Consider the following 24,206-nt stretch of genomic DNA (forward strand, 5'->3'; position numbering starts at 1 on the left):
TAATGAGGATAAAGCAGGTCAGAAAATGAGATGAGATGAGATTATTTGTATCAAACATAGGAAAAAACATAACACTTGATATCATTATTAACTATGTAAGAAAAAAAATCATGTGGGGAACTGAAAAGCTGAGAGAATCCAATTATTGGATTAAAAAGAAAAAAAAATACATGATTGGTAGAGTTCTTTCACACTCGACTGGGCTTGAGAACATATTTTGAAGGTATTGATCTTTTCTTTATCTCAACCTTCCGTCTTGGTCTCTGACGGTCTAGAATCCAGGGGTGGGCAAAATAATCTACAAAGGGCCACAATGCAGTTTTTCGTTTAAACTCATTACAAGGACACTTTTTCACTAATCTGAGATCAGACAAATGCATTTATTGGATTGCAGTCAGGTGCTTCTCGTTTTCACAGAATCCTCATTGGTTAAACTGTCTGTGCTGAATCGGTTGGGACAAAATCCTGCACCCACAGCAGCCCTTCAGGACTAGTTTTGACCACCCCTGGGTTAGACATTGGAAATATGCTTGACACTGATCGGGACAAATATTAATATGCAATTCCAAAGAGTCATAAAAGTGATGATTTATAAAAAGCCCTTAGTAAAACTACTGACTACCCACCCCTATTTCTGACTGCACCAGGAATAGAGCTTTGTTGGGTTGCAGCTTGTTGGGTTCGAACCTCCAGAGTGAAGAGTCTAAAACAAATTTAGCTGGTGTGTGGAGGTACAACACAACGTTTGATTTAAAAAAATATCCCTGCCAGAACCTTTAGTCTTTTTGGGGCATTATGCTTATGCACGATGAAAAATCACCTAATATTTTGAATGTAATCGCTCATTTTTGAATAATTATTTTACACTATGTACAGTACCTGGATGTAAATGACCCTTTGACACATATACAAATACAAATAAAAAGCCAAATAATTAAAAATACCAATATACTTTTGAAATGTTTTGGACACCCAACATAACCGGTTTGAATTATAGTCCCTGTGCATTTTTGTAAAACCACAAAATTGCTAATAATTTTACCCCTTGCTGAATTTATGGAAAATGAGTAGTATTTCTCACTCCTCTAAAAGTTGGCCATCCAGTTTAAAGTATGTACTTAACTTAACTTAACTTAGAGATTGTCAAACCTTACACTGATGCGAACATTTAGAGTTAGTCCCAGCATCCACAAAAACACACCTATTTGGTTTTAACAATGTATCTCATTTTTTGGGGTCATTATAATCAGACATGTTTCAGATCATGTGTCACAGGACAGACATTCTCACCATTCACAATGTTAAAAAAGGCTGGGCCTGAAACCATATGTGCGTAATTTGCATGTCATGTTACTTGTCGGACTTCCCATTGATCAGGCCATCATACAAACAAGTCGTACCAGAAAAAAAGATGTCTAATTTCCTCCCACTTGCCAAACGTGCAGTTTTTACTTAGGTTTAGAGATATCTAAAATTGAAAAAGCGCTCCAATGGATCTGAAACCTCTTTGATGCTTCTTTTGTAAGGGTACAACATAAAATGCATACTCTATAGCAGGGGTAGGGAACCTATGGCTCGGGAGCCACATGTGGCTCTTTTTATTGGTGCATCTGGCTCTTTGCTAACCTGTGAGCTAAAATATGGAAATCGCTGTTGACAGAACTGAGATATTACATTTAGAACTGCTTTAATCTTCATTTTTTTTGCTTTAATCTTCATTTTTTTTGCAGTAGACTCTTCTGGAATGCACCCTCTCATTGATTAGCAACAGCATAAGAATCTTTCAAAAATATTCAGTGTTTTCCACTTTAAAAATTGTGAAATTACAAAAAAAATTGAAAAGGCACTAGTTTACATGAATATATTTTGACTTTTAAATTCGTAGTATGGCTCACAAGGAATAACATTTGAAAATATGAATTGTTTGTGGCTCTCTTCGTCAAAAAGGTTCCCGACCCCTGGTCTATAGTGTTTAAATCGTAAACAGAAATCCTCCAGGTATTTCCCCTGATTAATTATTTAGTTCTTTGTCTTGTTTTCTGGAAACACACAATAAATTAATTCACATCCTTTGGCTAGGATATATAAGCACTTGGAAACAAAATCTATGTATACACATTCATATAATATATTTATATGGATCAATAAAGTAACAAGTGTAAAGTTTTTGTTTGTTTAGTTTTTTGATTTTTTTTTACAAAAGAAAATCACAGAGGGGGCAGGACACTTTTAAACAGGTTTTCAACTGTCACACGAAATGAGAGCTTTTAAATATAGTAAATCAACAGCATTTTAAAGGTTTGGTCTAATGTTACCCGAGGCATTTTTGTGATAAACGAGCAGTGAGTGGTCATATCTCCATGAAACGTTGAAGAGCCTGTTTGAGGCACTATGCATTTCGAGCGTATGAACTATGAGTGTGAAAGAGCAGTTTAAACAGTTGAAATACCTAATTATGAAGTTGTCATGACTACTGGAAAACATTTCTGCAAACAGTAGGATCGGTTATTGCAAAATTTTGATCTTACATCGGGCAATAATAGAGGTGCTCGACTGAAGTGCAGGCGAATGATGTGGCAATCTGTTACATTGCTTTCCCAATTATATTTTGGAAATTACATTGAGTTGTGGCCTAAGGCTGTGTTTTGTAACGTTATTTTCTTCTTCTTACATTTGCCACTCTCTACCTCTTTCATTTCATTTTTTTCTCCATTTCAAGTAATCGACCAATATCCCATTTTTGTCAAAGTATTACAATTTTTAATTTAATTGGGGCTAAAAACATAGCCATATGTGACCATGAATCATTAAATTGAGTTCTCTATCAATAGTGGCTTTTTATGGTTTAACTCAGATATGGGCAAACTATGGGCCGCGGGCCATATACGGCCCGTTAGGCCTTTTAATCCGGCCTGCCGACGTTGTCCAAATTATTATTATTATTATTATTATTATTATTTTTTTTATGCGGTCAAAATACAGGAAATCATTGGATGACCTGCATGAGCAATTCTGCCGTCGGTTTTGTGATTTTGGAAAAATTGACAGCTGGTGTCATGTCCTTTCTCACAAGACCCGGAAAGGGTTCCACAGGAGTTGCAGTTGGAACTGACTGATCTCCAACGTGACAAGTTCAACTCCCGGAAAGTCTCTGAGTTTTAGGCTTCATTAAGTGCAGCCAAATTTCCAAACATCCAGAAGATGACACAGAGGATTCTGGTGTTATTTGGCTCTACATATGTGTGAACAGACCTTTAGTCTGATGAAAACCAAGAAAGCACCCCATAAATCCCCGATGAGTGATGAGTATATGTTCATACTTTAGTCCTTTTTTTCTGTTTATGTTTCATATGTACTGTTAACGGATGCAGTTTTTACATGTATCGTATCTTGTGCTGACCCGGCCAGTCAATGTGGCCCCCGGGCCGAAAAGTTTGCCCAACCCTGGTTTAACTGCACAGGCTTGGTGAAACTAACTTAAGTAGACTAAACTCAAATTCACCTGTCCATAACCTCCAAGTTCAAAATTAGACTCCTATTTGATTGAAACTGCTTAGAGATATGGATCCTTCTGACCCGATTGACTCTGATCAGGATTCCATCCAATTGAGAGCTGCTGAGGAACAAATAAGCACCCTCACTCATAATCGCGTTGGGTTCAATCAACCTACCGTGCATGTGTTCTGAAAATATGGAATAATACCTGGAGAAAAACAACAAATGCAGAGGAAGAACATGCAAACTCTACTGGCTGATGAAACTACTGATTTTTAAACTGTGAGGTGCAGTGAAAAGTGAACAGAATAAATTAGAGGTTACAAACAAGCTGTAGAAAACTTGGTGTTATGCTCTTCTCTAGTGGTGGAAGCAGGTATGACATATTCAGATAGGAATCTCAATTTTCTTCAGGTTTATGATGTAATTTCTTCACCACAGAATGCACACATTAATGGCCAGAAGATGAAAAAAATGAAAGATTGGTATGGTTGTCCTAAATGTAGGTATGTAGGAATGTAGTTTGAGGCATGTTTATTTAAATTATTCTGGTTAAAATTGATAAAACTCATCTAGTAACAGAAAAAAACAATGTTGTCATTTATATTTAACAATGAACAATTTTCGCATAATGGAATCGTAAATGATATGATATATCATATTTATGCTTGTTTTTCCTGTTTTTTATCTGTTTATTGTCATCAAATTTTACACTTGTATTGTTTATTTCTTTAATATTTAGAATTTTAAAATATGCTGTAGTATTCCATTTAAAAACGTTGGCTTTTATTTATTTCTTTATTTTAAATATTCTAATGTTGAATCAAAGAAAGGTAGGTTTAGAGGGTAAATGACAAATCAGGTCAAAATAACACAAATGACTATAAATATATAAAAATAGTTGTATAAAAGTATACATTTAAAAAAATGGTATTTGTGCACCTCGGTGGTGTTCTTCTTTTAACCGCTAGATGTCAACAAACATACAAGTATTTATTCAAGCGCTACAAAATTCTACGGGAAAAATGTCAGTTGTTTTCAGCTGTTGTCTTGATTTTTGGGGGTTTGATTTAAGAACAATGCATTATGAATGCAGAATGCGACTCTATGACTGAAAAACATTCATCAAATGATCCATAAAAAAAGTGGGCCCGATGATCTCAAAGATTTGTGCACACTGATTTTTGCATATATTTCCAAAACCTCACGGCCACGAGATAGTGTGGGAGTAGTAGATATTTGGTCATCTATTTTTACATTTTTATTTTTTATTTTTTTACTAATACATTCAACATGAGATTCTGAAAGATACAAAACATAAAAAATACTTTTATTTGAAATTTTCATTTCAATTTGAGAACATTGCAAAACAACAACAACAACAATGTAACTTCTTAAAGAGATAATAAAAAATAAATTAAAAGAGCATGGACCGGGCGTCTTGCTCTGCTAATTTGTTACCTTCGTTAACGATTCTTAAAAATGCACCTCCACGTCACACCTGTGGATGTTTTTACCTGATTTCTTTTTGTTGTCTTTTTGAGTTGTTACTTGTCTCCTCCTGTAATAAGTAACACTTTTTGACAAGTAAGAAATCGAAAGTGCTTATCAAAACAAACAAATGAAATCCATCCGGATTATTATTCAATCAATACAAGGCTATCCGTTTTTTTGTTAGTTTGTTTTTTACATCTGTCTTGTTAAAATGCTTAAAATGATAAAATGATTCATCTGAATGTCTGACACAGATTTAATGTGCCACATGGGAGTTTGTTGTACTCCCCTTGTGATTGTTTATACTGTCTGATAGATCAGATCAATCAGATCACACACCACTGTAGTCGTCTTTTCTTTTCTTTTCTTTTCTTTTCTTTTCTTTTCCAAAAGCCATTCATTCTCTAAATCACTAACTGCATAGCCACCCGCACATTGTCTACTATAAGGGAATGGAATTATTTTAATCACACATCCATACTATTTTTTTAAATACAGTCATTGTTATGTTTTACGTGTTTGCTATTGTAGTTGCTGATACACATGGATGAAAAATGGACCATACCAATCTATAGCATACAACAACAGAGATAGGGAAAAGAAAGATCTGTATTCGCAAAACAGAAATATGAATATGTGTTTATGCTACCTAATTTGAATACAATGTGAGTATTCTTACCATGGGGTCACCCTGTGGCCAGGGGACATGTGCTATGTACTACACCTAGTAAACAGAGGGATAAAAAGAGTGGAAATAGGTTTGATAAAGCTGGGGAAAAAATCTACTTGAATATAGAAACAAGGTATTTATACTTCATTAACCCCCACCACATGCCCACAGTAATCAAGATATTCCCCTCCCACTCCATCCCTCCTTTCACAATACTGCCCCCCCTCATCTCAGTAGCAGGAGCTGCAGCATTTGCATAGTTGTCACTGCTTACGTTCACATCTCACGTGCACATGTGAGCAAGCAAGCAAAAGTTTGTTGTAATACTGGAGTCGCACAACTTCTCCAATGCATGGACTTTACTCAGCAGCAACCAGGGAGGGATCATGAAAAGTAAGTAAAACATTTGTGCATGTTTGTATAGCTGACAAGTAATGGTCTGATATATAATATTTTGCTAAATAATCTAATATTACAAGCAATAAATGTTTGCAGCATGTCCACAAAGATTCCTTACAATGTATCTCCCACTTTGCTGGAAATAAATTGCGATTTTTATGATTCCTGTGGTTTCCTATCACATGTTTTGTGTTGTAAACAGACTCTTGGAACACCCTAACTCAATCAATTAAAATTGTTTTTTAATATCCAGTCATGAGCCTTCACAGGTTTGGTTATGATTGGACAAACCACATACAATAATAATTTCTCATTTAATCATTTGAGGTGATATTTAATGATTTTGATAATGACAAAAATAAGAATGGTGTCGTCTTTTATTTTTCCTTCAGTATAATCACCTCTTTTTTTAATCAGAGTAAAATTGAATCATTGAGAAATGCTTGTTGCACTACATAATAATTAGTCAAGTCTGGGCACTTTTTTAAAATGTCAAAGTTAAAGAGGAACCACATGGCTGCAACAAAATACATAAATACAACTTTGAATCATACATTTTAACACAACATCATTTAAAACGTTTAATAGTCATTTTCAGGCTCAAAACATGCAACATTTACGTGTGAAACACAGACTTAGACTCATTGAATTATTAACATCATTTAAATGCTATGCATTGAGTTGTATTTCCAACTTTGAACTTGTGTTAAAATCATGTGGAATACCTTTGGATTAACAATGAAGTCCCCAAAATGAGCTCTTTATTTTGGCTTGATGTTCTCCAGCTTTTTTGCCAGGTGAGCCAGTCGGAGCAGGGGGAACCGAGACCCCGGAGTTGGGTGGAGTGAAAAGTGGGACTTCCATCCCTGACGGGCTTCTCCCATGCAAGATGAACCTCCCTGAGGTCAACGATGGCCTTGACTCGCCGCAAGCCCCATTCAACAGCGACATATCACAAAAGCCAGCAGGTGCCTAGTTCTCATCATTGTCGTCAATAACACGCCTGATCATACAAATTTACAGTATTACACTTGTTGACTGTGGAATTACACAAAAAAAAGAAAAATAAGTCCATATTTGTTCAGTGATTTTTTTTTATTACATGCTCATTTAGCATGCTGTTATGTTTTGTACATCCTCATACCAGGTGTGACAATCCCCGTCTACTGTGTGGTGGAATATGCTGACATGGGCGTGGCCAGTAATGGCGAGGGACACGGTCACTGCCACGCCGAGTTTGTGCTGATCCGCAAAGATATTCCGTTTACACAACTGGTGGAGACCGCGTTGATATCTCTGGGGTACTCGCAGGGCTCGGCCGTACAGGCACGAGGTGTGTATTTTTTTTCTCGTTCGACTTCATTAGGGAGAGAAGACATGAAGGGAGTACCCCTAAAAAGTCAAAGCAGTCTGCCCAATCAGTTTTTAATGGAAAAACATCTCCCATACTTAACATCTGAGAAATGCTTATCTAAAATGCTGCACCACTCCATATTTCCACCACTAGTTTGTTTGGTAATTCATGAGTAATACATTATTAAAAGCACCAATGAGTAGATTTGAGCTGTTTTCCAGATGGGTGACTCGAGCACGAGTGCACTACACGCCAGAAAGTTTACACAATAAAGACCAATAGTGGTGTTTTTTTCCTCCAATACCAAAAATGTATTTTTGTGTAAACAATAAAGCAGAGAACGATATCACATTCCTGGTCATGTCCTAAACACAGGGCGCATAAACCAAGCGGGAAAACGCCCTGTCCGCGACCCTCCTCCACCCAAACTCAGCCTTTTCTTTTCAAATAAATATTTTTTTGTCTGGCATCGTCCCACCAAGTGTGGTCACAACCAAAATTACACAGTCTATTTTTTCTTTTGATTTCATTTTATTTGGCATAGCTTTGGCTGTCATTGAAGTATATTCAAAGCGGGAAAGGGGGGTTCTTTGATTAAGCTGTGTGTTGTGGTTGAATCAGGGAAGTTTTTAGTTTTTAATTCTAGGCATTCAGAGTTAAATCTGATAACAATCTTTTAAGTCTTTAAGGGATATCACATCATTAAGAATTCTCTCCCAGATCGTTGAAGAGAAGCCGCAAACTCGTCGACACTGCTTAGACCACACTTTTATTGTCTTACGAGTCATTCCAGAATTGGTGGATGTTTTCCATCTTACCCTTCAAATTTTGAATACTAATTATCACAGACTGGCAGTTTGTGAGTACTTCGACTGGGACCACATCTAAAAATACTAAGAGAAAAGTATTCTTGAAAATACTACATACTTAAAAAGAAAATGAAAACAAAACAAATTGATCTGGAGTATCCCCTAAAATGTTATTCTCTCTTGTCCAAAATACCGAACTGAATCTGCGGTGGCATTTGTTTTAATACAAATATGTAAAATATTAACTATGACTTTTATAAAGCATTTCCCACGCCAAGCGTAAAACCCTGTCACTAAAAGGTTTGTTTTTTCATCAGGGTAAAACAAAACAGTCAATCGTATGCTATGCTAAACTTGATATGATCATTCACTTATGAAATAAATTGCAATATTTAGCTGTTTTTAATTGGTTATCAAAGTAGTTGGCCTGAATTGAACATCTCATTTTACCTCATGCAACCATTGTATGAATTTGATCAGATGATGAATATGTGGGAGAAAAGCAAAGGAGCAAAGGCTGATTTTTCAAGAATTTTGAAGTCAAAATGTCTTCCAACACTGGAATGACCATATGTTTTCTTCTCTTTTAACATGTGTGATGTCCAGGTATCATCAAAGTAGGCCAGTGGAAACCAATGCCCGTCCAGAACCTAACAGATGCTCCAGAAGCCACTGTGGCAGATATGCTCTTGGACGTTTATCACATGGTCACACTTCGAATTCTGCTGCACAGGTCTGCCCGTCTGGGGAGTGTTATCTACCTCTAAATTTGTGTGTGCGTTTGTGAAGGAACTCGTGTGCAGCAATTTATTGGAATTGACGTCCAATCTATTTAATTGGGTGGGCTGGTATTGAATTATCATTGGCAGTCTTCCCACTCCTCCCTCAAACTGATTATACAACCATCCTTGTCAACAAAAAGGTTTTAAAAAATGATTTTTTTTGCAGTTTTGCAAAGCTGGAAGAGCTTCCCGCCGATCAGTGGACGCACGCCACAGTAAGGAAAGCCCTCAAGGAGCTGCTAAGAAAACCCAATGAAAATGCTCTGCCCAAAGATTGTCCGCTCTCCCAGGTAGGTGGCCACTTCCTGTTGGTGTACTCAGACATTTTGGAGCATTCTTTTACGAGTCATTTTGCATTATTGCAACTTTTCTGCAGACACTTTTCATCCATCTTTGCTCATTGTTAATCTTGTTGCCTTTTTCCCCCTAGAATACAATCTCCGCTATCATCAACAATTCATATTACGCCAATGTATCCAACTCCAAATGCCAGGAATTTGGACGCTGGTACAAACATCACAAAGGTGACAGTTGCGACCCAAATACTTGGTTCTGCTTTTCTATTACTCCCAAGAAGGCACGTGCTATACGCCAGTGCGAACCGTCGCACATGCTTCACATTAATGTCACCCTTAATACACACACAGCAGAACTAAAAACATCTTAAATTCTAATTTGAAACAGCAGCACCAACCCTCTTTGCACACACGCACACATTGCACACAGTGGGTACAAATTTGAAGCCCTGCCAAACCTCGCTTCCATTTTTATTCTCCTAATAGCCCATGTGACCCTCCGCCCGACACAAATGTAACAAGAAACAGATTCAGGAGAGAGGACGAGCTATTAAAATCCACATGAACTAAAACGGACTTTCCAACAAAATGCTGTCAGATCATCGCTCAAACGACAAACCTAGTTCCCTATTAACAGAACTAAAAAAAGATTTTCTATAACTTGGTAAATCACTTATTAGGAACGCCATCATCGCTACAATTGAATGACATCCAAAACAAGAGCTGAAAAAAAAACCAACAACTTATTTTTCTTGATTATAGACAGATCAAAGATGTTTACTACCTCTCATTTAAAATCAGCTAGCATCGGCAATAGTTACTTATGATGAAAATGTATAAAAAGGCACTGTGACTGTAACACTACACATCTGATTTGTTGTTGTTTTCAGATGACCAGGTGGAGAGAAAGTGTCAGCCCAAGGATAAATTACATGAAAATGGTAGGTTTTCTGCAGTTTCCTTAAATTTAAAGACAAAAATCCATCATTTTTAATGTGTCTACACAGTGGAGAGAGCTCAGGAGCCAAGTATCATCAACAAGCGTTTTTCTTCTCTATTACCGCACATGGGTGGTTGTGCAACCATCAAACGTCATCTAGTGGACCAGCAAGACTCCATCGTGACTCACTCCCCCAGCCCCCCTTTAGGGGCTCCACCTCATCTGGCACACGGTGGTCTCCTGCCTCCGCAGCTCATGCGCCATCAGCTCGCAGTGGCGCACTTCATCAACCAGCAACTGGCCGTCAACCGCCTGCTTTCTCAGCATCCCCCAAGCCCCCGAACTTACATCCACCACCCGCCGTTTTCACGCACGTGGAAGGGTCCCGTGGAGCTGGGCACCACGTATTCAGGTGTTGAAGTGTCTTCTGACATCTACCACCGAGTTCGGATTGAGCTAAAGAGAGCCAGTGTCTCTCAAGCTGTCTTTGCTCGTGTGGCATTTAACCGCACGCAGGTGGGCGACCAACTATTTGTAGCTTGTGCAGCGACCAATAAAGTCTGTCCAAGCAACAAACTTCTCTTGAAACGTGGACAGGGCTTGCTGTCAGAAATCCTGCGCAAAGAGGAAGATCCCCGCTCAGCCTCACAGTCACTTTTGGTCAACCTAAAGGCCATGCAGTGTTTCCTATGTCTACCGGAAGGAGAACGAGATCGCATCTACCAGGAGGAGCGTGAGAGGAATACCCAAACAAACAACAACCACATCTCCAATGGGAGCGCTCATAGACAGATGCAGGTATGTACGATCCAGGGAAAATGTAATTTTTTCAATTGAGATTTTTGGGAACTATATATATATATATATATATATATATATATATATATATATATATATATATATATATATATATATGTATATATATTATATATATTATTTATATATATATATATTATATATATATATATATAATTGAGAAAATATTAGTTATAGTATGATTACCTCAAATAATTTTTGAAAGACTGAGCAGTTTATATCTATAAAGCCAATTGATCAGGAGAGTCTAGGCATAAAAGACAATTGTAGTCTCTTCGAATTTAAAAGAAAGTGAAATAATAATGAAATCATGAACTGAATAATATCCTTGAAAAAAATAACATTTCGCCAGCGGTCCAGGGCGTGACCGGACGTTTGGTCGACCGGACGTTTGGTCGCTGGGTTCACTCGCTGTCAAATTATGACAGAGAGTTTACTGTTGATATTTTGATATTAGATATTTAGATATTAAACTCACTCTCTCTCTCTCATGATTATAATTTTGAGAGCTGGTTTCAACAGTAACAACCCGGCGCCCAAATGTCCGTTCTACCAAACGTCCGTTCTACCAAACGTCCGTTCGACCAAACGTCCGGTCGACCAAACGTCCGGTCGACCAAACGTCCGGTCGACCAAACGTCCGGGGACCAAACGTCCGAGTACCGGTTCAGGGTGTCCCCCGCCTCTGGCCCTAAGTCAGCTAGGATAGGATCAGAACCCAATCCCCCTGTGATCCTAGTGTGGATAAAGCGGTTCAGAAAATGAATGAATGAAAATAACATAGTAGCTATATAATAATCCAATACAAGAGCACACATTTTGAAGAAAAAAAAAAAAACAATCAATTACAATTTTAAATCAGTCAACTTCCAATATATAACTAGAAATGTTTCTTTTATTGACATCAAATCTAGTTAAGTTTTACTTAATAGCACCATGCCGGTTAAAGTCACCACGAAAAGATTACTATTAACATTTTTCGATGATGAAAAAAGTTCTTGTCTGTTCATCGTCTCCAACAAGTTGGAAAAAAACAGTTGTTGTTACTGCTGTGCAAACCCACAAAACCACTTAAAAACATTGCTCTGTATTGGTATCCCTGAAGTTGTTGAGTACTAATTAAAATAATTATTGATAAGTGAGTTACCTCAACAACAGCATTCTTTTTTTTCAGGAGCCGGAAATATTTCTCCACATTCTTATTTTGCCTGCACGACACTGGCATGCATTCCCTTGTGCTTGGTTATCACTTTCTTTTCAGATACCCCAATAACCTTAAGATGAATGACAGTTAAAAATCAATACATTAAGAATACTATTAAGACTGTGCTACTTGCTAACAGATCGAGACAAACGGCGAGACTGTACTGACAGCAGAATCGCATGGAATCATCACCTCGAGAATCTACGAGGAAATCCAGCAGGAGATGAAGAGGGCGAAGGTCTCCCAGAGTCTGTTCGCCAAGGTCTCCGCCAACAAAAGCCAAGTCAGTTTCAGGGCTTTCGGTTTGCTTTTAATAGCTTGGTTGGTCTCAAATGTTATCACGATCACCTCCTCTTGCAGGGTTGGCTCTGTGAGCTACTCAGATGGAAAGAAAACCCGAACCCGGAGAACCGCACACTGTGGGAGAACCTGTGCACAATCCGCAGGTTTCTTTCCATTCCCAAGGTTGACCGAGATCGTATTTATGAGGAGGAGGCAAGGCATCCACACATCGAGAAGTTCTCATCCGCCCAACACGTCCCTGAACAACAGGTACGAGTAAATTGTTCGCACATAACCCAGTGATGACGATAGACGCCCAATCTATTTTGAACTGGGACATGGTGGCTAGCTCTCCCAGTTCAAATGTAATGGACGTCTGTTGTCATCAGTAGCAGTGAAAGAGTTCACTGTTTCCCTACGAAACCCTGAATACTTGCCAGTCAAGCTGGACCTCGATATTATTCCAAACGCAGCCTGTAATTTTTGACGCTGACAAAAAGGAATTGCCATTAGCTCTATTTACGTCCTTTCTATTTGATAGCCCACAAGTTATGCTTGGGTGCCCCACCCTGCAAACACATTCTCAAAACCTGGTTGTTAAGTGAGAATTTAACTTTCCTATCACATATTTCTTCTCATACATTTCTAATAATATCGCAGCACAGTCGAAGCAGCAGGAAGGCCTGAGAAATTTATTTTGGATGTCCTATTTCTTGACAGGCGCCACCCTTACCACCTCTGAGGGCTTTATCCCCTTTACGAGTGGGCCCGCAGCTTTACACCTTACCTCTCCTTTGTGGTTCAGAAAGCGGGTCTGAGCACAGAATGAGCCCTAGCATGGGAGAAGCCAGAAAGGCCCGTTCACGAACCCGAATTTCCCTGGAAGCCCTAGGGATCCTGCAGAGCTTCATTGGTGACGTGGGGCTCTACCCTGACCAAGAGGCCATCCACACCTTGTCAGCCCAGCTGGACCTGCCCAAGCACACAATTGTCAAGTTCTTCCAGAACCAGCGCTACAACTTTAAGCATCACAATTCCAGGGAGTCGGGTCCTAGGGAGGACAATCGGGAGTGTCTCACTGAAGACGTACAGGAAGAAGAACGGTTATGCGTATCTGTTGACTCCTGTGAAGATGGAAGATTTTCAGCAGAGGCAGTCGCAACTGAGAGAGAGACAGAAATGGATCTAGCTGAGAGGGACAATAGGAAAACATCAACACCAGCGACATCATCCTTATCTCCATTTTGTAGTCTGGACAGCCCAAATTCTGCGGGACAGCAAAGATAACAAAAGATTTAACATTCTTCATCGTCATCCCGTTTTATTACTCTCACATTGAAAGCATTTTTTAGGGCACAATAACAGGAAAACCTCTACACGAACTGTAATTGTATACATTAGCATTTAATTTATTACTCCGTTGTTGCTGTACCGAACAAACTCTATGCAAATCTCAACATTAACATGAGTATTTATTACCAACTTTACATTTACTGGAGTAAATAAAGGTTTACAATTCTCTTTTCTGTGACACTTTATAGACAGAATTCGTGTCTTCCGCTGCCATTTCACGTTTCTGAGCAAGATTCATATTGAGAGAATGAAACAAGTTTAATTGTGGGCAAGTTGGATGTGAATTTGACTGCTCGCAAACCTTCATGTCATATTGCTCTCATAGCGCATTACAACTGCATCAATGACTGCTGGCACGCTCCGTTGGCTCTCTGCACACAGCTGGCTATTAGAGCCGTATGGCAGACTGATAAAGGCCCATTAGAGTGTGTGTGTGTGTGTGTGTGTGTGTGTGTGTGTGTGTGTGTGTGTGTGTGTGTGTGTATGTGTGTGTTGTGGGATGAGGACGCAGGTGCTCAGCGGGCTGATATTACTCAGGATGCTCACGGCCGCGGGCGCAGGGCTTTTGGACGAAAGAGAATCTCTGCGGAGCTTGCAAACACACCTGTGATCCTCTGCTCACACGCTCCGTACTCTCTACCTCACACACAAGTACACACGCTCCCCCGAGTTACAGCGTGTTAATACACACTTTGATGAACAGGCTAATACTCAGAGCGCCAGAACTTGAAAAACCGCTGAGCTCAACGCAACGGCAAACACCGTGTGTTAGTTTGCGTACGTGTTTGCTTTGGGGGAAACATTCTTTCAGATTAGTAAATAAATTGACTTGCTCATTCTTGATGCTGAATTGTAGCTCATTTGATTCAGGAGGTCGTCATTGAGTCATGTTTTGGTACCATTGACGGTGATCGGCGTCCAATCCATTTGAAAGGTGGGAGAATTATCAATGAATGATAATTAGTAGCCAACACATTAAACAAAATATCTCCATCACTTGTTTTGTAACAAGCTTACCTACTCCTCTATGCAACGTGCTGAAAATATTTTGCGGAATATGGTGTGTAAGATGCTACACAAGGTAATTCAAATTGTTTTATATAAGATTTTAAAAAAGCAAGACACAAATAAAAACAAATCAATTAATTAAGAAATGGAAACAAACACAAATAAAAGCATACATGAAGGACACTGTAAAACAAAATAACAATTACATTGATAATGGTTTTGGTTGAATGACTTGTGTGCCATTTATTAACACATTGGTTACAATGTGGAGTAAACAAAGACAAAGCTATGGTATGGCTATGGTGCGGTTGGACTGAGATAAGGTATCGAGCGCAAATAATAAAACATTTATCTAAAAGCATTTTTTATCTGAGGAAGAGAATTACTAAATAAATACATGTAGTTCAACATAACAAAGAAAACCAGCTAATAGAGTTTATGACAGAGAATACCATACAGCAGGGGTGCCAGATTCGGGTTGGTTCAGGGGCCGCTTTAACCTCAACTTGATTTCACGTGGGCCGGACCATTTTAGATATAATATTTCGATTTCTTTAAATAAATGGATTAAAAGAACTGGATTAAAATCCCTGAATATTCAGTTTTTTATAGATCTAAAACAATGTTTATTTTAGCTTTTTTTAAATATATTTATAGATTTTACAAAATGATTTTTGAACTAAAAACACAGAAAAAAATGATAAAAAAATACAATTATTGATTTAAAAGGGGGAAAATCAGGAAATCTAATATACATCTATACTCTTCATTTTAATTTGATCCTAAAACAGAAAGTCGGCACTCATGATTTACTTTCCCGGGCCACACAAAATGATGCGGCGGGCCAGATTTGGCCCCCGGGCCGCCACTTTGACATGTGCCATACAGCATAGTAGTAAACTTGACCCCACAAACCAATTAACGAGTTAAGACGTTAGCGGCTGGACAAAGTGGATTTTTCAATGCAAGAGACTGTATTTGTTTTTGCTACCGCAACCAAAATGGCGCCGTTCAAGTGGCAGCTGGTGGCGGTAGCTCCATCCACTCTTGCTCGTTTTGTGTTTTTGCTGCTTTTCTGTCTTAATGATTTGATTTGGTGATTCTTAATGATCCCATTTACTTTGATTTGCTTTGTACTTTGTGCTTTTGCTTTGTTGTTCTGCGGCCTTTGCGACTGTACTGTCTAACTTATAACTATGCCTTTTCTTGCTACTGTCACAATGAAATTTAGTTATCCAATCCAATCCAATCAGTAAATGAAATCGACAATCACATTGAAACAAGACTTGGCAAGCAAAACACTAAATGACAGATTTTCACTAGTTGTTTTTTTCGGACAGTGTCATGACTCTAAATGAATGCCTCTCTGAGCTTTGACCTCATGTGCTTGCTATTGAAGCACTCTGTGATTATGTAAGGCAACAGGCTTACTTCACGCTCACTGAGTAACTGCGATCGCACAAGCCGTGCTTAGGATTTAAGTTTAGAATCAGTAAGGTGATGTAATCAGTCTGTGCACCAGTACAACACCAGTCCAAGTCTCAGGAGCCGCATCTGCCCAAGCAGTTACGGTTTTCCGCACCAGCTGCACTCTTAGCGTGTGTCTTGAGATTTCACGCTGCCTTCAGTCCTTCACAGGTTCTCGTGTGCAGTCTGCTGAACTGTTTATACAGGGTTTATTGAAGTAGATACAAGTCTAGAAAATTAATATAATAATGTATCTTTAAATTAAAGATGATATAGGCTTCTAGGAATAGAATTTTTTTTAGTCTTATCTACGCTTTAGACAGAAAAAGGCTCACGTCTACGTTTGATGGGCACTCGGTTCTGGGAATCGCATCCCTGGCAAATTGTTGATTCAATTTCTTTGGGGTTCATTTCCACCAATTGTTCTTCCATCGTGCTCATGAAGCTGATGGGAGCTGGAAGACTTCCTCGACTTTTTATATTAGCTTTAACTTTAGTTCTCTTTAAGCAATCATGAGTTAAGTTGGTGTGTTCAGACCTTTGGTTCAGTAGCACTTCACACAATGCAACACATAACCCAAGTAATTTCCACCCAGTTCACTTCTAGAATATAGGTATAATGTCAAATCCAAAGTCACTTTACATTACGCTAGACTAATGTTTTTTCCTTTTTTTTATTGAAATCTTGGAATCAATTGCATTTTTCTTGCTAGAGTTCAGTTGATATACAGTTTGTATCTTTTTTCATGAAAGGAGCAGTCTTGCATACAACATGACTGAAGCATGCACAGCAGTCATGGGCCCTAATTTCATTAATTATAAAGCAATATGCTGCCGGTGGGCCCTTCAGAGAGGGCTCTACCCAATGCTGGCATCTGTTCAGTTCAAACAGCGAGGGATGGAGGGAATGGAAGGAGAGAACAAGGACAAGCTGCATATCACCAATGCTGAAGCGTGGTGCAAGGACAGTTCCATCTATGTGCGAGATCACAGAATGTGGTTTGAGGAATAGAAATTCAGACAAGAAAGGCCTTTCATGAAAGAGACATTTCAGATACATGCGAGCAAAAATATAGATTTCCAACGGTGGAAAGCAAAACCTATAATAAACTAAAGTTGGACGGCTCTGGCACTATGATTTTCTATGCATTTTTATTGTTGTCACATATTGTATGCATTTAGTCACATACGCCAAGGAATTGAAGCAAATTATAGCTGTGATGTTGATTTTGCTGTTCAAAATGGTTGTGAACATTTGCCCCCTTCTTTTCAACGTCTAAGGTTCATTTCTCAGACACATAATGCAAAATTGGTTTTCACATTTACCTATGTTGATTAACCACAGCAAATTCCAATTGCAGATGCTGCCAAATAAAATAAAATAAACATTTTTCGCCTCATCTATGCCAGGGATTGACACTCTCACGCAAATACACTCAAAGTGCAAAAGCATGTAACAAAAGTGGAAGCTGTTTACAGCCTCGTTGTGCATAAATTATAGGACCAGATTACTCACACACACGATTTTGCTTCAGTGTAAATAACACAAAGAGGTGAAGATTATTGTTTAGTTTAAATCCTTGACAAGTGACTTTCCAATCAACTGGGTCCCGGGTGCGAAAGGGTCTATATATATATATATATATATATATATATATATATATATATATATATATATATATATATATATATATATATATATATATATATAAAATATATATATATATATATATAAATATATATATATATATATATATATATATATATATATATATATATATATATATAACCTTTTCGCATCTATAATGTGTGACAGAGAATTTACCACAACCCAATTATCATCGAGCTCTATTTGATTCTGTAATAACAGTAATCTATTTGTTGTAACTATCTATCTAATCAATTATTATTATCAAGTATTATTATTTATTCAGTAACTTTTGCTACCACAGTGATACTACAGTGTAATGCTTTAAAAAAAAAGGCAAGCCGCTTCATATATCACTGAGCGGCTATAATATGATTTTCAGCTCTAATTAGATTGAAGCCACTTAGTGTGTCATAATGATGTTTGTCTCACAGAGCAACAGACACCGTCCATCAGTCCAATGAAATATTAAACTGAGCGACCGCAGGATCAGCTCTGTACCTCCACCCCCAGAGCACACAAACATCAATGCTCACATACAATATATGACCTACATTCTTGTACACAAACAGCGTTGAGAGAGGCGACAAACGTGTAAGCGTGTGTTGGTGTGTCGGGGGTACAAATATGCAGGTGCACTGAGCCATGAATCTAATGCAATATTAGTGTTATCTTCCTGCCAAATAATGCATGATGCCGCAGTCCCGGGATGACACATGTCACCCCTGCTGTCGTTGTCACTCTCCCCGATGAAGGATATTTTATTCAAAATGTCACATGCAGCGGGAACTTGCGTATAAGTGCAAATACGTCTGGCAGCCCAAGGCCGGAAACCAGCTGACAAGTCACACTCATTCTCAGACTTGAAGGTGTGCTATGGTTGTCTTTGTGATTACGCTGACAAACCATCACATACTACTTACTCACGCCTCGCAAACTTCACTGCCTGTGAGAAAAACAGACGGGATCGATGCGGGCAAAAGAACAGTGGAGCAAAAACCTCAATCATGGTCAGCCAAGCCCACCACGCCTCAGCCATGTGTTTGTCCAAACCTGTTATTTCTGGCACTGCAACGTCTCGAAGAGATCAGCGTCTCCTCAGACAGGAATGCAGCGGCTTTAAATAGCATCGAACGACGGACGGCAAATGGGGAATTACAGAGCATGTGGGGAACTCTTCTGTTAAGGTTTTTTTTTTCATCAACCATTCATGAACTCGGGTAAAAAGTTCAATTTCTTTCTGAGAAAAATACAGAAGGCTGCAAATGTGACCCAGAGCACCCTTACATACAGTTTTAACTAATTGGTTACCAGTGATAGCAATGGGCGCCCAATCCATTCACCTTCAAGGGCCAAGATTTTTTCCATCCGTTTTTATGTGTGGTTGGATTTTTTTTACTAGGAATATGGATGTTTTCAAATATATTTATCATTATATTCGCATGCAGTTGGTTAATTGCTTTTTGTTTTTTTTGTTTTGGTGTAACTAGTTCAAAATGAACTCTGACCGCCTGGCTGTTTAATGGCTTAATCAGAACCTACAGGCAGCAATAAGTCTTCAATGAAATAATGTAATTAATCAGCCATAAGATGTAAAATTGCAAACAGGGATTCGGGGATGGATTTGTACACAGGAATATACCTCCCATATTTCATTGACGTCCGTCCATGAATAATAGCGGTGTAGCAATTTCAGTTAGTGTCCTCGTCATCAAAAACAACAAGAACAAAGTAAGAGAGATTTTGAGACCACTATTTGGGCAATCTAAAAAATTGTCAAAAGAGTCACACAGTACAATAGATAGCTATTTTTATATAATGACACCAGTATCTGATACTATGACACTGTCATTTTGCAACTTCAACACATTTTTCACACACACACAAATGGAGCTGTCATATGAAGTGGTATTGAATGATAAGGAAACACATTTGGCTCATATGGCCCATTTAAAGAATAAATCAATTGTGATGGCTGGCCACCGATTCAGGGTGTCCCCCGCCTTTGGCCAGGAGTCAGCTGGGATAGGCTCCAGCACCCCCTGCGACCCTAATGAGGATGAAGCAGTTCAGAAAATGAGATGAGGTGAGATCAATTGTGATGGAGTGACTCCATTACATTTTCAAGGCGACCATATGAGACATTAGCTCCAAAGTCACAAAAAAGACTGCTTTGAGTCTTCATTTTATTTTTTATTTTTTTGTTAACAAAAAAACAATTGCAGAAATTGAAACAATCTACTTGGACTAGGTGTTTGAGTAAACACCTAGTCCAAGTAGATTGTTTCAATTTAAAGCAGTTGTCAGATGTTTTTTTCGGGTCAATAATCAATCAGTAAGAATAGTAGTGTAAAACCCATTTTTGTGTGGGTTATCAAACGTGTGACACGAGCTCCCTCTAAAGGTGAGCTAAAGAAATCACCTAATAAAATGTCATAACTCTAAATTGGACCACACCCCCCACACCCCTTCTCTCTTGCTCTCTTTTGTAAGCCTTTTTTTATTGACTGTGAACCAGTTTCACCAATTCAGCACACGATGGCGATCTTGTGCAATTTTAGACAAGTCATGTTATGAGCAAAGTTTCCATATATACATTGATATAAATTTATTCACAAGTGTCGCGAGGGATGCTGTAGCCTATTCACACACATATGCATACCTAGGGGCAATTTAGAATATCCAACCAACCTAAGTCTGTGGGATGTGAGGGGAAATCGGCAATACACCTGGAGAAAACCCACAGAGGCTCGGGAAGAACAAGCCAACGCCACACAGAAAGTTCAGGACCCACCAAGAATTGAACCCTGAATCTCAGAACTGTGAGGCGCACATGATAATCACTCATCTACTGGGCTGCCGCACATTTCTTTCATTCATTTATTTTCTGACCCGCTTTATACTCACTAGGGTCGTGGGGGTGCTGGAGCATCTCCCAGCTGACTTCGGGCCAAACGCGGGGAACACCCTGAACCGGTGGCTAGCCAATCGCAGGGCACGAGAGAGACAGACAACCATTTACTGTCACACTCATCCCTAGGGGAAATTTAGAGTGTCCAATCAGCCTACCATGCATGTTTTTGGAATGTGGGAGGAGACCGCAGTGCCCGAAGAAAACCCACGCAGGCCCGGGGAGAACATGCAAACTTCACACAGGTGGGCCAACCTGGATTTGAACCCAGGACTCCAGAGCTGTGAGGCCGACGTCCTAACCACCCAGGCCGAAGGGCTGCACTTATCTTATCTGTTTTACGTGTGCCGTAGATTGGATTATTTATTGAATTTATTTATTTCTACGAGCGTAGCACTAACCGAGACACTAGCAGGATTCGAGTGTTTTTTAAAAAAAAATCTGTTTTCTGTCTAAAGCGTAAACTTATCTGTTATCTGTTGTGTACAAGAATGTAGGTCATATATTGTATGTGAGCATTGATGTTTGTGTGCTCTGGGGGTGGAGGTACAGCGCTGATCCTGCGGTCACTCAGTTTAATATTTCATTGGACTGATGGACGGTGTCTGTTGCTCTGTGAGAGGTAAAAGGTATCGGGAAATCCCTAATCTAAATTGTAGAATTTAAAAGACACTTTGACCCCTCTCATTAAGAATTACACTGTTTTGTCTACATGAATTACTGTTTTGTCTACATGAATTTGAAGCTCTTGTAAATTTGGTTGTAAAGTGTTCTTGATTGTCTTGAGAGGTGCTTTAAAATACAGAAATGTATTATTATTAATATTATTATCTGCTTATTAATGGGATAAACAGCTCAACCAAAGAGAGGTTTTTTTTAGATTTTTACCAACTGCCAACAGTAATTTAATCCTTGTATGTGTAACAGTATCCATGTCTTTAAACAGTTCAAAAGTGAGCAAACATTCTCATATAGCAGTTTCTACCTAGCTTTGTCCACATAAGATCCTGGTAGATGCACGTGTAAAGCCTTTTTCTTTGTGTGCAAGTCACCTCGGCTGGAGGACAATGTAGCTGTCCTGGTTTTGATAAAAGAAGAGACGTGAGTTGGATGGAATCCAAGCACTCCCACATGGATTTACGAATGAGACTGTGGGAAGAAGGGCCACATCATTGGATGGATAGAACAAACTACTAAAACAGCAAATAACTTCAGGGCAAGAATGTTGCTTGCTGTTGTGTGATGATTACACATTAAAAGAGTTTTGTTGTTGTTGTTGTTCCCTTGTAATCGTAGCCTCAAGAAGTTTGTATTTTACCATTGTTTTCCATTTGGATTAACATCACGTTAAACTAATAGATTAACCCTAGGATGCATGACAGAACAATAGCTACATTCAGAATAACAGGCCCTGGGGTCGTTTTTGAGCCCACCAATGTATCAGATTTGGCACTACAAATGAGTATTTAGACCATGACACTGAATTAAAGACTCCGTTACAGATGGTTTGACTTACATCTTGAATTTCATAAAGTTTCACCAAATTATCATTTCAAAATCCCCCATAATGTGCATTGTTTTATTCTTTCTATACTTGAACTCCCCGTGACCCTGGTGAGGATAAAGTGGTTCAGAAAATGAATGTATGAACATTCCTTCATCTTCCATACCACCCATCCTTGAAAGGGTTGCGGGACCTAACCCAGCTGTCTTTGAGCGAAAGGCAGACTGGTCGCCAGTCAGCCGTACGGCACACAGAGAAAAAAAAAGACCATCCACACCCCCAATCATACCGGCACCAGCGGGAATTGAGCCCGTGCCTGCCCGCCCCGAAGTCAGGCAAGTGAACCTCTACACCGTGAGGCGCCCTGAATGAATGAATACTTGAACCCAATTTTGGCCTTTGAGACAATGACGAAACACTAAGAATGTACTGCACATTACACTTAAAAAATGTGTGCCTGAATAAATATTTGAAAAGAAATAGTCCAAAAAATGTAAATCCATATTCATTGTAGCTAAAAGTTAAATACAACTGAAAGTGTAGCATTATGTTTCTATGTCAATGACAATGTCAATGAATGTCAATTTGACAGTTTGAGAACTCTGTTGTCTGAGTTGATTTTGCATTCGATGAATGGCAGATTGAATTTAGTGATTCTTTCGCATACCACTGGGGGAACCCATACCGCATGGGCTATCAAGTATAAATGCATGTGTGTTTTTATGAGAGGTCGTATAAAGCTGCAAGGAGACAGATGTGTAAAACATCTCTCGCTCAAACTCGCGGCAGCTGTCCTGAGATTACGCACAAATGATTGTCACATGAAGTCACACACTGTATCTTTTCACACCACACTTGGCTTATTATCGCACACCATTCGCAGCCATTGTCGCCATTGAAGCACGGTTGAAGGGGCATGCAGGCCCTGACTTATGCCATATGTACAGTAGAGCAGCTGCTAATGCAACTGTCAGAGAGTCGTGTAAGCTTGAATGCGTTCATCTCACTCTTATCTCACTCTTCCTGTCCTGTCTGAGCATTTACTAATCCACTTGTCCACTGAGCTAGTTGCTTGTCTAAAAGCAGCCATAAATGGAAGCTGTCCCCTTCTTTCTTTCATTCTGATTCTTTTTCTGCCATCAAACCAGCGTCTATAACGCTCAGTCGCCACTGTAACGGCGTGTGATCTCATTCACTGCTCCCAGTTGGCCGTCAGCCATGAAAAACTGCAAATGAAAAGGGCTCAGACGCCGCCTGTCAAACCATTTTGCGGCTATAAATCCAATGAAGGGATGTTCGATGATCTCCCTTAAAATGACTTTTGCCCGTTCCCGATCGTGCGCCGGTTTTGAAGAAGCACACGTCCTTGTGGGTGTGTAAACAGCAGGAACGCTCTCTAAATAATGAAAACCGGGCGGACGAGCACTATAAAATCTCACCTTGATCCCGCCGGATCCTGCAGTGAGCTATTTTCAATAAGTACCTACAGTAGCTGTTGTCTGTAGGGAATCAAAAGTACTTCCAGCAGCTACTGTGTGTAAGGAATCGGGTGAGAATTTCTCCAGAATTGCAAACAAACAATAAAAATAGCATGTCTATATTTGGTAAGAAAATGGACAACGGCCGGAGTTGAACCAGACTCATAAAAACTCAGGCCTACGTAAGTGTTTTGCTTTATTTGTTGCCTTTTTCTGACACGTATTCCGAAAAGGATGATAATAGGGTGAGGAGAAGAATTTTTCGTTTTCCTTTGGACAATTAAAAACGCCAAAAC

At 39.1% G+C, this 24,206-nt stretch overlaps 1 protein-coding gene across 2 annotated transcripts; it reads left to right on the top strand.

Moving 5' to 3' along the window:
• The first annotated feature begins 5,911 nt into the window (after window positions 1-5,911).
• Window positions 5,912-14,062, top strand: LOC144071687 (DNA-binding protein SATB2-like). Of its 2 annotated transcripts, none has more exons than XM_077597016.1 (12): window positions 5,912-6,052; window positions 6,856-7,026; window positions 7,206-7,391; window positions 8,828-8,954; window positions 9,170-9,293; window positions 9,434-9,527; window positions 10,190-10,240; window positions 10,307-10,755; window positions 10,837-11,037; window positions 12,399-12,542; window positions 12,620-12,811; window positions 13,262-14,062. In XM_077597016.1, the coding sequence occupies exons 1-12, from the start codon at window positions 6,046-6,048 to the stop codon at window positions 13,826-13,828; spliced, it is 2,313 nt and encodes a 770-aa protein (XP_077453142.1). In that variant the 5' UTR covers window positions 5,912-6,045; the 3' UTR covers window positions 13,829-14,062. The 2 variants fall into 2 exon arrangements, with proteins under 2 accessions (XP_077453142.1, XP_077453132.1); XM_077597006.1 differs by having other exon boundaries at window positions 5,919-6,052; window positions 6,844-7,026.
• Window positions 14,063-24,206: the final 10,144 nt, after the last annotated feature.

The sequence above is a fragment of the Stigmatopora argus genome, chromosome 1 (genome assembly GCF_051989625.1).
Source record: "Stigmatopora argus isolate UIUO_Sarg chromosome 1, RoL_Sarg_1.0, whole genome shotgun sequence".
Classification (NCBI taxonomy): Eukaryota; Metazoa; Chordata; class Actinopteri; order Syngnathiformes; family Syngnathidae; genus Stigmatopora; species Stigmatopora argus.

Coding starts and splice junctions, on each gene's coding strand:
- LOC144071687 (XM_077597006.1), top strand. Junction 10,241..10,306: donor GGATAAATTACATGAAAATG/GTAGGTTTTCTG, acceptor GTGTCTACACAG/TGGAGAGAGCTCAGGAGCCA. Junction 10,756..10,836: donor TGGCATTTAACCGCACGCAG/GTGGGCGACCAA, acceptor AAACGTGGACAG/GGCTTGCTGTCAGAAATCCT.